This window comes from Aotus nancymaae, unplaced genomic scaffold (genome assembly GCF_030222135.1).
Source record: "Aotus nancymaae isolate 86718 unplaced genomic scaffold, 86718_ANA_hifiasm-v0.15.2.pri h1tg000081l, whole genome shotgun sequence".
NCBI lineage: Eukaryota > Metazoa > Chordata > Mammalia > Primates > Aotidae > Aotus > Aotus nancymaae.
Window position 1 is genome coordinate 2,251,425 of NW_026988496.1, and position 13,307 is coordinate 2,264,731.

The following is a 13,307-nucleotide window of genomic DNA, read 5'->3' on the forward strand; positions in this document are numbered from 1 at the left end:
GGGTTCACTAGGAGGGGTGCAGGGTTGGCCTAAGGGGGATGGCAGAGATGGAGCATGGAGGGCAAACCATGCCACACCCAGCGTCCATAGGGGATACCCAGTGGCCTAGACAGAGAACCCCTCCCCTTCTGAACCACAGTTCTCTCTGACTTGGGGATCATAGATTCCCACTGTGTCCAAACTGAAAGGACAGCAGACATCATCTTGTCCAACCCCCTTCATGTGACAGAAGGTGACACTGAGGCACAGAGAGGATATGGGATGTGCCTAAGGGCACACTGGGAGTTAGTGGCAGAGCAATGGGATCTCTAGGTGTTCTTTTCATTACTATACGCTCTTAGGGCCACTGATGCTTTGATCAGTCATCCCTGTCCCCCAGCAGAGCTCATGGGAAAAAGGAGAGTTGCTCTCCTTTAGAGCACCTCATGAATCTTCACTCTACACCTCCTTCTTGGACTCCAGGAACCCAATTCCTCAAATAGGCAAAAGCAGTCAAAGTCCTAATCCATTTTCTACCAAGGGACTTTTTGGTCTTGAGCCCTTTGTGTTTCCCAGCAGAAAGGGCGAGGGTGGGATCTGGTCAGGAGTCAGAGACAAAACCAAGGGTGGGACTGGAGCGGGGTGGACAAGACTCCCCATGAGGGAGAAGTTGGTGACCCACAGACTGATTGGCAGCAGAGTCCGTGGTCTTCAATATGCAGTAGCGATGAGAGAAGAGGCAAGGGAAGGGGTCAGAAACACAGGGGTGATTTGACCAACCCGCAGAGATGGCCTCCCAGACAGGACATGTGTGTGTCCCTTTGTCAAGTGAAAATGTGATTCTGGACAAACAAGTAGCACCTGCTTGCTGGCTCCCACTCTCATCTCCAAGACTGGAGAAGCCCTCTTGCCAATCTCCCTAGGTATCCTGGCACCCCTCCCCCACCTTTCTCTGGCTATGCTGTCCCTTCCCTTACCTCTGGCCTCCTCCTCAGAGCGGGGAGCTGGAAACCAGGGTGGGGGCTCCTCCACATGTCCTGTTCTGCCCCCCCCATCCCACCTCCACCACACACAGCTTTGGCTTCAAGAAGCAGAGAGGAGGAGACGGGGAGAGACTAGCTCGTCATGCCTCCACCATTTCTGGGCTGGCCCTGCAGCTCTGGGAGTTGGTGGGAGGACTCCAGCTGCAGCCTTACCCTGGGCTGTGACCTCAGGAGGAAGAACTGAGGGCTCTTTAGAGACCCGAAACCAACACACGTGCCTTAAGTACCATGCAACAGACACACAAGCAAAAGGACACCCATGTGGCTCTTGTGTGCATTCGGTGTACCATATGTTCCCACATGTGACAAGCCATGCCTCAAGCCCAGCCCAACTGGTACCCAGAGGCTTCCAGTTCCCAGTGGTCCACCCTCTAGCCGCCACCCCACCCCTACTCAGGGACCTTGCTCTCAGGCCCGGGACCCATCCAGGGATCAGCCCTGGCAAAGAAACCTTGGCCAAGTGGCCCAGCCTGGGATTGGCACCTGTCTCCCAACCAGGCAGGACAAGCATAAGAGGGTGTTTGCAAGGGAAAGGCCTCCGGGACAGAGGGGGCAAAGGAAAGAGAGGGACTCGCTGGAGAGGGCAAGAGGCCAAGGCAAGGGATGTGGGGAAGCAGTAAGCGTGGACAGACAGAAAGCCAGAACCGAGGGCTCTTCTACCCAAGAAGTCCCCACCTTTGCCTCTGAGTGAGAGCACATCCTATCCCCAGAGGACAGAGGCAGCCAGAACGGTCACCAGCTTGGGGCAGTCATCACCTGCCCTCGACAGCAAAGCCTCCTCTTCGTCTCTCCCCACCCTGGGAGCTGCAGAGCCGGATAACTAGACAGGCCCTCCGCCTTGCGTGCCAGGGACCTGGCTCTGCCAGCCCAGCCTCCATTTTGCTGCTTCTCCCACAGATGCTCCTTCCATTTTCTAAGCTGGCAGTTTAGGCTGGGAGTGGAAGCCGGAGTTGTGCCCAGCACCCAGGGGCTCCCAAGCTGTGCCAAGTCAGGGCTGGGGGGCTAAGCGCTCTCACATCTGGAGGTACCCAAGGGAGACATGCCCCACTGGGGCCAGTCCCTGCACCAGAGCAGCTGCCCCTTGCCGGGTCCAGGCACCATGCCTGCTCTAGAGCCAGGAAGCTTGCTTCAGTTCCTTCAAATCCCCCCCCAACCCCAGCACACACACTTCAGAGCTGCTTGGACAAAAGAGTCTGTCCTTCTCAGCAGCCTCTCAGCCTTGCTTGGGACGTGTCTCTCGCCTCCTTCCCCTCCCCTCCTTGCCTGTCAAGCGCCTCTCACCAGACACACACACACACACACACACACACACCAGGCACACGCGTGCACACTTGCAGCCACATGCTCACACACATATACATGCAGCCACACACACAAACACAGCCACCCCTGGAGCCTCCCCTACAGAGACGTCTCCACATTTAGAGAGACATCTCCACATGTCCATGTGCACATCCACACACAAAGGGACTGGGACGGAGAGGGACTCATGGCATCGAGGGATGAAGCTCAGCAAGCTGGGCACATGGGCTCCTCCACACGGATTCACAGCAGCTCCATGGCCTTCCTCCACACACCCCAACATACATACACACACATATGTCCCCCCTACGCAGAGCACCATGCCCCCTCCTCCCCTCCTGTGGAGACACACACCACACACAGCCCCCGCAGAACCTCCCGCCCCCTGCCAGACACAGAGACATTGCCAAACCCCCACACTGAGACAAACCCAATTCCCCCACACAGGAAAATGTGCTTCTCCGCCATGCCTTTACCCCCTGACACACACGGCTCCTCCCAATCCCCTTCTAATGGAGACCCCCAAACAGACATACTCAGGGAACCACATATTTCCCACCGCCTCTCTTTGCCCAGCTACAATGCTAGGGCTCGGGGTCCACAGGCTTGGAGCCCCAGCGACCCCTACTGCACCCCGGTCCCCTAGGCCCCTACTCCCCAGCCCTTCTGGGTTGCCCCACCGCTCCCACCTCCTCTGGTCCATACCTGCTCATACCAGTCCCGGTTGGTACAGGTGCACTCAGGCCACCAACTGGGGCCGCTGCCGTTGAGTTTGGGGGTGCTCTTGCCCGGGACCGGCTTAGGAGGCACCGGCCCCACATCCCGGCCGGTGGGGATGAGCTTGGCCTTGGTGCGAGGGGTGGGGGTGGCCCCCGCCTGCGAGGGCAAGGTCTGGGAGCTGTAGCCCCCATAGCCCGTGCTGGCCCCGTTCCCCCCACCTGGCCCGTAGGGGTCGGGGACCTGCCAGTCCCCGTAGCCCGGAGGCTCGAGGCGCCGCAGGGCGGCCAGGCGGGTCACCTCATAGCACTCGGGGCACTTACAGCAGTGCTGGTGCTTGTGCATGGCACTGCCCCCCGCGGCTCGGACCCCCCAGCCCACGCCGGTTTCCACGCCGCCGCCGCCACCGCCGCCGCCGCCGCCGGGCTCCCGGGCACACTCACACTGCTCGGACCAAGAAGGGGGGGGCACCCGTGGGGGCGCCCGGGCGGAGCGGGGCCTGGGGCCGGGCGGGCGTCCCGGGGCCTCAGCCCCCACGCTGCCCCGCACCCAAGGCTCCCCCTCCAGCACTGGCGGCTCCGTGTCGCCCGTCGTGGCTCCTGGGCCGAGGCCCAGCGGCAAAGAAGAAGCGGGAGCCCAAGCAGAGACTGGGTGCTGCGAGGACCGCTTCTGCTCTGGTCCCCAGGATGAATCTGAGTGGAGTCAAGAGCATCTCTCCCTGGCTCCCTTCTCAGTAGATTCCAGCCAATCAGCGCGCAGAGGCAGGCAGCGGCAGCGGCAGCGGCAGCGGCAGGAATGCTAAACAGCGGCTCCTTAAAGGAACAGAGGCAGTGGCGCCCCCAGGCTCAGCCCCAGCTCCCCCGATCTTTAGGGAACTGTCGGCCCTAGGGTGGGGGCAGAGGACGTGGGCCACCAGAGAGCTCAGGCACCCGATCTCGTGCCCTTATATCCCCAATTTTAGCCAGTCCTCTGCCCACTCCACCCCACCCCACTTCCAAGAGGGAGTTGCAGGGAGATGCTCAATGGGTCCCCAGGCTTGCTCTGAGCTGGGGCTACCAGAAGTAAAGACAAAGCAGCAGAATGGACAGAAGGGACGTTGGAGCAGGTTGAGGAGGTGCTTTCTCTTACAGGGGACCAAGGAAGAAGGCAGCATATGAGGCCCACCGTCCTGTCAATGCCTCCTCCACAAGACTATTGTTCTCTCAATCTCTAGGCCCTGAAATTACTGTGACCTCACACTTGACCTTCTACCATCACCAGTAAGGGACTCAACCCTAGAACAGGGATTAACAGAAAGCTTAAGTCCTTATCCCTGGCCCACAAACCCCTATTTCCTCCACTCCACCCCTGCATGGTTGTGATGGGGGAAGGAACTTCAGGATATCAAGACAAGAGTCCAGGACAGGTGAAAAGGTAAGAAGGGATTTGAAGTGGGAGAAACCCTTCTGTGGGTCTGGAATAGAGCTTAGGAATACTTGTCCAAGGGTGTCTCCTTACCCTCTTCTGGCTCAGCTTGTTGGGGGAATGGAGGAAGGATGACGTTCAAGAAAGACTATCTTTTTTGCAGTTCTTGTTTTGTTTTTAGCTACCAATTATTGAGTCTTTACAAAGTCCTAAGGGCATAACATGCAAACTCAAATCTTACCAAGCTGGTGCTATTATTATCTTTATTTTACCAATGAGAAATTGAGGCTCAGAGATGTTAACACAGCTAGGTAACACAGCTGGAAGTGACAGAATCAGGATGCAAATCCTGATTATTTGACTCCGGAGTCCATGCTGTGAACCACTGTAGTATGACAGGTCTATTCTAAGTTCTCCTGTGGAATTTACATCTCAGTTCAATTCAGCAAATATTCATTGAGCACCTACTCTGTGCAAGACCTTGACCTAGGTATTAAGGATACAGAGAGTCTTTTTTTTTTCTTTAGGTGGATTCTCATTCTGCCACCCAGGCTGAAGTGCAGTGGTGTGATATTGGCTTGCTGCAACCTCAGCTTTCCAGGTTCAAATGATTCACCTGCCTCAGCCTCCCAAGTAGCTAGGACTACAGGCTCCTGCCACCACACCCGGCTAATTTTTGTAATTTTTTAGTAGAGATGAGGTTTCATCATGTTGGCCAGGCTGGTCTTGAACTCCTGACCTCAAGTGATCCACCCACCTTGGCCTCCCAAATTGCTGGGATTACAAGTGTGAGCCACCTCGCCAAGCCATAAGAGATTCATTCTTTTTTTTTTGAGACAGGGTCTCATTCCATTGCCCAGACTGGAGTGCAATGGAGCGATCTTGGCTCACTGCAGCCCTTGCCTCCTGGGCTCAAGTGATTCTCCTGCCTCAGCCTCCCGAGTAGCTGGGATTACATACACGCACCACCACACCCGGCTAATTTTTGTATATGTAGTAGAGACGGGGTTTTACCATGTTGGCCAGGCTGGTCTCGAACTCCTGACCTCAGATGATCCCAACCTCCCAAAGTGTTGGGATTACAGGCGTGAGCCACCGCGCCCAGCCCAGAGATTCATTCTTAATTCAACAAATATTCATGGAACACTTACTATGTGCCAGACACTGTTGTAGGATTTGGGGATATAGCAATAAACCAAACAGAACAAACAGAACAAATCCCTGCCCTTGGGGAGCTTACCTCCTAGTGAGAGGACACAGACAAAAATAAACACAATAAACAAGAGAATTATGTAGTACAGTAAGTCCTCATTTAACATCACTGGTAGGTCCTTGGAAACTGTGACTTCAAGCGAAACGATGTATAACAAGACCAACTTTACCATAGGCTAATTAATATAAACAAGAGCTAAGTTCCTCTGGCATATTTCTGATCACAAAAACATCACAAGCTTCTAAATAAAGACCTAAAACACTTCTAATATTAAACATTGAAATAAATGAGCTATGCATACATATAGAAAGATTAATGAAAACAAGTAAGTAATTATTTACCCAATTTTTGGTGAATCAGTGAGTGACAGCAGTGGAAGTGGTAGTGGGTTCAATCAAGCAATAAATATATGCAAAATGAAAATCGTAAGGAGCACCTTGCTACTACCACGCAGTTCAAAACCAAACACAAATATGGTGGGCCCAAGGAGCACTTTCCTACCTCATAGTTTATTGTGCATGTGTATGATTATCAACTACTTTATACATTTTTATTTTACAATAATTTGTATCCATCCATCCATCCATCCATGCATCCATCCATCCATCCATTCATTCATTTTTCAATCTGCTTATTTCAGTTCAGGGTCAAGTGTGGCCAGAGCCTATCATAGCAGCTCAGGGTACAAGGCAGGAACCAATCCTGGACAGGATGCCGTTCTATCACAGGGTGCGCTCACATACACACCCACACTCACTCACACTGGGACTATTTAGACAAGCCAATTCACCTAATGTGCACTGGGATGTGGGAGGAAGCGCAGTACCCTGGAGTACCCAGAGAAAACCCACACATAAATGGGGAGAGTGCAAACTCCACACAAACAGTGGCCCTGGCCAGGAATCATTTGTTTGGTTTTTTTTTCCTCATCAATGTTATAACAGAATGATGTTGAAGAAAACAATATTATTCAAAGACCTGCTGTGTATATGGTGATAAGTGCTGTGGAAAAAAAAGAAAAAGTAGAGCACAGTAAAGATGGATTTGGAATGCAAGGGGAGGACACCAAGTTATGATTTTTTTTTCAAGTTCTTTACCCCCACAGTTTAATATGAAAGTTTTCAAACATACAGAAAAATTCAAAGAATTTTACAGTGAACACCCAATTACCCACCAGCTAGGATTCTCATTAGCATTTTGCTATGCTTGCTTTATCACATATCTACCCTCCACACATCCTCTCCAACATTTTTGAAAATGAAAATTTAGAAACATACGAAAATATTGGAGCAATAGTACAATGGACACCACTGTATGCCTTCCTTATCAAGTCAACAATTTGACTTGTTTTGACTTGTTTCGTTATATTTGCTCTATCTATCTATCCATCTATCTATATTTTTTGGAGAGTGGGTCTTGCTCACTCAGGCTAGAGTGCAGTGGCGTGATCATGACTCACTGCAACCTCAAACTCCCAGGCTCAAGTGATCCTCCCACCTCAGTCTCACAAGTGGCTGGGACCACAGCTGTGTGCCACCATGTCCAGCTAATGCTCTATCTATCTATCTATCTGTCTGTCTGTCTGTCTATCTATCTATACCTTTTTCTGAACCATTTACATGTAAGTTTCATTACATCAAAACTTACAGATGAATAATGGAACCATTTCCATGTAATGAAACTTACATGGAAGTGGTTCCATTATTCATCTGTAAGTTTTGATAACTTACTTTAGCCATTCTTTGTCTGCTGGTGACAAATTCTCTTAGCTTTCCTTTGTCTGAGAATGTCTTGATTTCCCCCTCATTTCTGAAGGTTATTTTCACGAGATATTGCATGCTAGAGTGCTGTGGTGTGACCATAGTTCACTGCAGCTTCAAATCTCCTGGGCTCAAAGTGATTCTCCTGCCTCAGCCTCCAAAGCACGCTCCTGAGTAGGTGGGACAACAGGCACACACCATGCCTGGTTAATATCTTTTATTTTTAGTAGAGACGAGATCTCACTATGTTGCCCGCTGGTCTCAAACTCCTGGCCTTTGGTAATCCTCCTGCCTTGGCCTCCCAAAGTATTGGGACTACAGGTGTTAGCCACTGTGCCTGGCCACATTTGAATTCCTTTCCTCTGTAGGTAAGGTGTTGTTTCTCTCTTGCTGCTTTCAAGTTTCCCATCTTTAGTTTTCAGAAGTTTGATTATGATGTGTCTTGGGATGAATTTGGGTTTACCCTATTTGGGGTTTGTTCGACTTCTTGAACCTATTTGTTTATGTCTTTTGCCAAATTTTCAGCCATTATTTCTTGAGTAATTTTTTTTAGCCCCATGCTCTTTGTCTTCTTCTTCCACGTCTCCAATTTTACCTGAATGTTAAGTCCTTTGTTATAGTCCCAAGCATCCCTGAGGCTCTGTTCATTTTTTTTTTCTTGGAGACTGGGTTTCATTTTGTACCCCAAACTAGGGTGCAGTGGCACAATCACAGCTTACTGCAGCTCTGATCTCCCAGGCTCAGATGATCCTTCCACCTCAGCCTCCCAAGTAGATGGGACTACAGGTGTGAACCACCACATCCAGCTAATTTTTGAATTTTTAGTAGAGACAGGGTTTCGCCATGTTGCCCAAGCTGGTCTTGAACTCCTGGGCTCAAGTAATCTGCCCACTTCGGTCTCCCAAAGTGCTAGGATTACAGGCATGAGCCACTGAACCCAGCTCTGTTCATTTCTTTTTAAGTATATTATTTTCTCACTGTTGTTCAGATTGGGTAATTTCTAATGTTCTATCTTTACGTTCACTGATTGTTTCCTCTGTCCTCTCCATCCTCCTTTTGAGCCCATCCATTGAGTTTTTTAGTTTGGTTATTATAGTTTGTTCTAAAATTTTATTTGATCCTTCCTTATATGTCATTTCTTTTTCTTTGAAAAACTTGCTATTTTTTTTCATTTGTTTTAACCTTGTTTGTAATTGGTCACAGAAGCATTTTTTTTTTATGTTGGTCACTTTAGAGTCTTTGTCAGATAGTTGAAATCTGTCATCTTGATTCTTTCTTGTTCAAGTTGAGGGTCTCCTGGTTCTTGGTATAATGAGTGGTTTGTTTTTTTTTTAAGACACAGGGTCTCACTCTGTGGCTCAGGCTAACCTGGGCTCAAGTGATTCTCCCAACTCAGCCTCCTGAGTAACTGAGACTATAGGTGCTGGGCTTAGATATGGAGTGATTTTTATTGCATCCTGGGAATTTTTGGATATTATAGTATGAGACTCTGGATTTCATTTAAGTCTTTTGTTTTTGGTAGGCGTCTTCTGACACCATTTTCATCAGAGGAAAGGGCCACTGCCTGGTTACTGCCAGGTAGAGGTTCAAGTTCTAGTTCCCTCCTTGACCTTGGTTGATATGTGAGGTGAGGGCTCCTTTCTACTGTGCAGAGATGAAAATTCCAGCTCCCTACTAAGCCTCCACTGTTGCCTCCCAAGCTGGAAGGGGCAGAAGTACCTTTTTACTGTTCCCCAGGTGGGCTTCCACTAACACCACAGTCAGGAGGGGGAGAGATTTGGGGAGGGAAGAGGGAGGCTAGCAACCTCATTAAATGATACGTTGTGGTGATAGTCCTGACTCACCTCCAGGCCTCCTCTGACACTGATACCACCGAACAGGAAGGGGGTCTTGTTATCCCACAGGGATGGAAGTTTAGGCTCTCTACTCAGCCTTCTCTAACACTACCCCAGAGAGTATGGGGGAGCCTGGCCAGAGTGAAAATGTGGGTTCTCCACTTGACCTTTGCTGGCTTGGGTGCAGCTGCAGTCTTTTTTCTGTGGGGTGTGGTTGCAGTGGGTGGTTATTGTCTAAGAGTTTTCTGTCTGGCTAAATTGTCCATTTCCTGGGCTTATGGCTAGAGAGAACAGGCCAGTTATTGGTGTTTGCTTTTTTTTTTTTTTTTTTTTGTCTGTGTCCATTGGCATTTCCAGCCTCCTGGCTCCTCCAGTACCTGGTCTGGAATATTTGAGGCAACAAGAAAACCCAGGGAACTCATAACCTTGAGTTCAGGTCACTGGGGTTCCTAGTCTGCCCCCTTCCTCTTCTTTCATAGTCTTCTTATGTTTGTCTTATACATAGTGTCCAGAGTTTTACCCGTACTTTATCTGAGGAATAGAGAAGTGTGTCTATTCTAACTGGGTCCATAACTGGAAGTTTTCCCTCTTTTGTAAAAAAATTAACTACATTGAATTTTTGAAGAGCACCAGTCAATTCTTTTGGATTTATCTTTTTCTTCATGGTGTCATTTATCTCGTTCCTTTATACAGGACTCCCCCTCTTATTCGTGGTTTTCACTTTCCATGGTTTCAGTTACCCATGGTCAACTGCAGTCTGAAAATATTACATGGAAAATTCCAGAAATAAACAATTCATAAGTTTTAAATTGTATGCTGTTATGTAATGAAATCTTGTGCTGTCCTGCTCCATCCCACCCAGGATGTGAATCATCCCTTTGTCCAGTGTATCCACACTGCATACACTACCCGCCTATAAATCACTTAGTAGCCATCTTGGTTATCACTTCAGAAAAATATAGTATATATAGGGTTTGGTACTATCTGCTGTTTCAGGCATCCACTAGGGGTCTTGGAACATATTCTCCATGGATAAAGGAGGACTACTGTACCCTGTATTTACTGTAAGCTGGAAATTAAAATAGAGGGAATCTTAAATAGGTTGGTCAGGGTAGGCTTCACCGAGAACGTGGCATTTGAGCAAAGAATTGAGGAAGGTGAGGAAGTGACCCATGCAGAAGAGTAAACCTAGCACGGGGAAGCCAGTGCAAAGTTCCTGGGTAAGGAGTGCAAAGTGTCCTAGTAAGGAGTGCACCAGGCTTGCTCAAGGAACAGCAAGGTGAATCGAGTGGCTTCAACAGAGTAAGGGAGGGGAAGAATGCCAGGAGATGAGATCAGAGATTTAATATGGGACTAGATTGTGGAGGATCTTGTAGACCATTGTAAAGATTTTGGCTTTACTCTCAGAGAGATGGAGTACCATTGGAGGGTTTTGTGCAGAGAACTGGCATGACGTGACTGGGGTTTAGCAGGATTGGTATAGCTTCTTTGCAGAGAAATAGGCCACAGAGGCAAGGGTGGAAGCAGTGAGACTAGTCAGGCAGCTGCTGAAGTGATGCAGCTGAGAGGTGGTTGTGCCTTGGACCAGCGTGGTAGCATGATGACCACCATGATGACAAGTGGTTGGATTCTGGGTGTATTTTGAAGGGAGAGCTGACGGTATTTGCTGACAGACTGGATACGAGGTGTGGTTCCAAGGATTTTTTGCGTGGACAATTGGAAATGTGAAATAGCCATCAACTGAAACGAGGACAGTTTTAGGAGGGGTCATTTTTGGGGGAAAAGGCCAGCTGTTCAGAAATGAACATGTTGAGTTTGGGATGTTTATTAGATATCCAATTGGAGATGAACACAGACCCTGCCACCAAGATGCTCAAAATGAGATAAATGGAAATATGGAAGCAGGTCATGACCATACCTGTGAAATGTGCTATTTCAGAAGGGTGTATAGAAAAGCAAGTTATCAACTCTACTTGTTGGGGAGAAGGGGACTTAAGAAAAGTTTCACAAAGGAGATGATACTTTCAGTTTGGTCCCAAAGGGTGACTGACTGTTCATTAGGCAGAAAAAGGAAATGTATTGTTTTCTGTACTCCTAAACCTGGCACATAGTGATTGCTCAATCAGACCCAATCTAATCATTATTTTTGTGAGTTTGGACATTACTTAACCTCTGTGAGATTTGGTACTGTAATCTGTGAAAAGGAAATAATCACAGTGTTCTCGTGAGGATTTTAGTACACCGCGTGGTACGTAGTGGGTTAGTGTTAATTATGGTCGAATGAATGAATGAATATCTTCCTTAATGACCAAATATAGGCTAGGCTGGTTACCCAGGAGCTTAGTCTTTTATATGCTCAACAGTTTGTCAACAGAGATTGCTCGACTCCTTTCAACCTCTGAACTGCTCTGATTGAAAAATAAGCATTGATAAGCCTGAACTGAATGGAGAGTGTCAAACTACCCTCCTCAGGCCCCATCCCCCCTCACCCCCTTTTATGCCCTGTCCCCTTTAACAGGTTCCTTCCTCCCTTCCTCCCACCCTTCCTCTCTCTTCATTTTTTAATGATTGTGAGCAAAATCCCTTCAGACTCATAGTGAGCTCCTCCCCATTCTGTAGGCTCCCTGCCGCTCAGACTGGACTGGGTTGACAAGGCTGGGAGGAGGTCAGCCACGCTGAGACACTGTGACACTTTACTAGGGAACCTCCCTCCCAACTGCTAGGGATCCAGCCGGAGACCCCAGGGAGACAGTCGCCCCCTACGGACCAAAAGCAGCCCCACACTGGCTGCAGGCGGCTCTGGTTGCTTGGCGACCAGGCGATGGAGGACTTCAGGAAGGGATTTTCAAGCAGAGAGACTATTTCTCTCCTTCTACCGCCTCTCCTGCTCCTTCAGCAAATAGACGGGGCTGGGACCGCGCAGTCCGCTGCTGTCTGATAAGCTGGGCTCATTCTTGAAAACAGAGCTTCACTGGTGACCTCCGTATTGTGTGTGGCGAAACGATCACTCTTGCCCCAAATGTGGTTTCATCTGGGGGCTGGAGACTGAAGGCGGAAGTTTCTGATTTGCAAGGAGGGGAGGAGCACTGTCGTGGGTGTGCACCCTTAGTCAATGGGAATTCTAGCAAATCGAGCTTGCGTGGGAATAATTTTGATCAGTCCATCAAGATTTCCCCACGATTCTCAATGTATACATTAGGAAACTCTTACGTTTGCCCATTAAAATAAAAAGGTCCCATGGGAATGACAATATATAAAGGATCATTCATACCTCATTGGGGACAAGTTTTCAGTGGCTTTCATTAACTCGGTTTCTCTCCAGACAAGGGAGAGATCATGAGGTCTGTGAATCCCTGTGAGTAGGGACAGAGCCCAACAAAATGTAAAGAAATAAAAAGAATGGTGGGGTGGGGGTGTGGTAAACACAGAATATGGCAGCTTCTGAGTTCTGTGTCTGGTTTGGGAATCCCCAGCTCTGTGCCCTCTGTGTTAGGACAATGCTGAAGCACTCCATCCTTATGAAGGCTGTGGGGGACCAGAAATCCACAACTTTTCCTTCTAGCAACCTAGCATTCTCGCCCAGGAGTGGGCCCAGGCAGGCCAAGGCCATGACCAAAACAATCTTTCCACTTGGGACACATCTCTTCCCTCTCAGCTAGTACAACAGAAGCTTGATTGTGGCAGAGCCCCAAGCCATGGCAAGCTTAGGGGAGAGCTGTGCCCAGGAGTCTCCTCGTGGGCTTTCCCTCAAGAGTTTCAAGGTAGAGATACCAGGGTGAGGTAACTGGCAGCCAGAGAGCATCTGGCCCAGCCACTGCTCAGTCCACAACATCTCCACAGGACATGGTGGCAGGGGACGCTTCTTGCTCTCTGTGTTTCCAAACTGAACTGGGTCGGGGCTGTGCTTCTGCTCTATTAATAGCCCCCTAGCCCAGCCTGCTAGCCCCAAACCCGGATGCCAGGAGCTGTGAGTCAGCAGCTAAAAATAACGAAGAGCAACTACATCCGAACCCCAATGAGCAGCTCCCCCGGGTCCTCCGCCCTTAAGTTTTTG

The 13,307-nt window shown here is 49.3% G+C and overlaps 1 protein-coding gene across 4 annotated transcripts in view; it reads right to left on the reverse strand.

Annotated features, from left to right (window-relative positions):
- DLG3 (discs large MAGUK scaffold protein 3) overlaps positions 1-3,744 on the reverse strand; it is a 63,841-nt gene extending 60,097 nt beyond the window's left edge. For 2 of the 4 annotated variants that reach the window (XM_012475043.2, XM_012475042.2), the window contains exon 1: positions 3,030-3,386. In XM_012475043.2, the coding sequence (XP_012330466.1) occupies positions 3,030-3,386 (357 nt within the window). Of the gene's footprint in view, positions 1-956; positions 1,013-3,029 lie in introns of those variants that run through there. The other 2 variants (XM_012475044.2, XM_012475045.2) reach the window with 2 other exon arrangements.
- Positions 3,745-13,307: the final 9,563 nt, after the last annotated feature.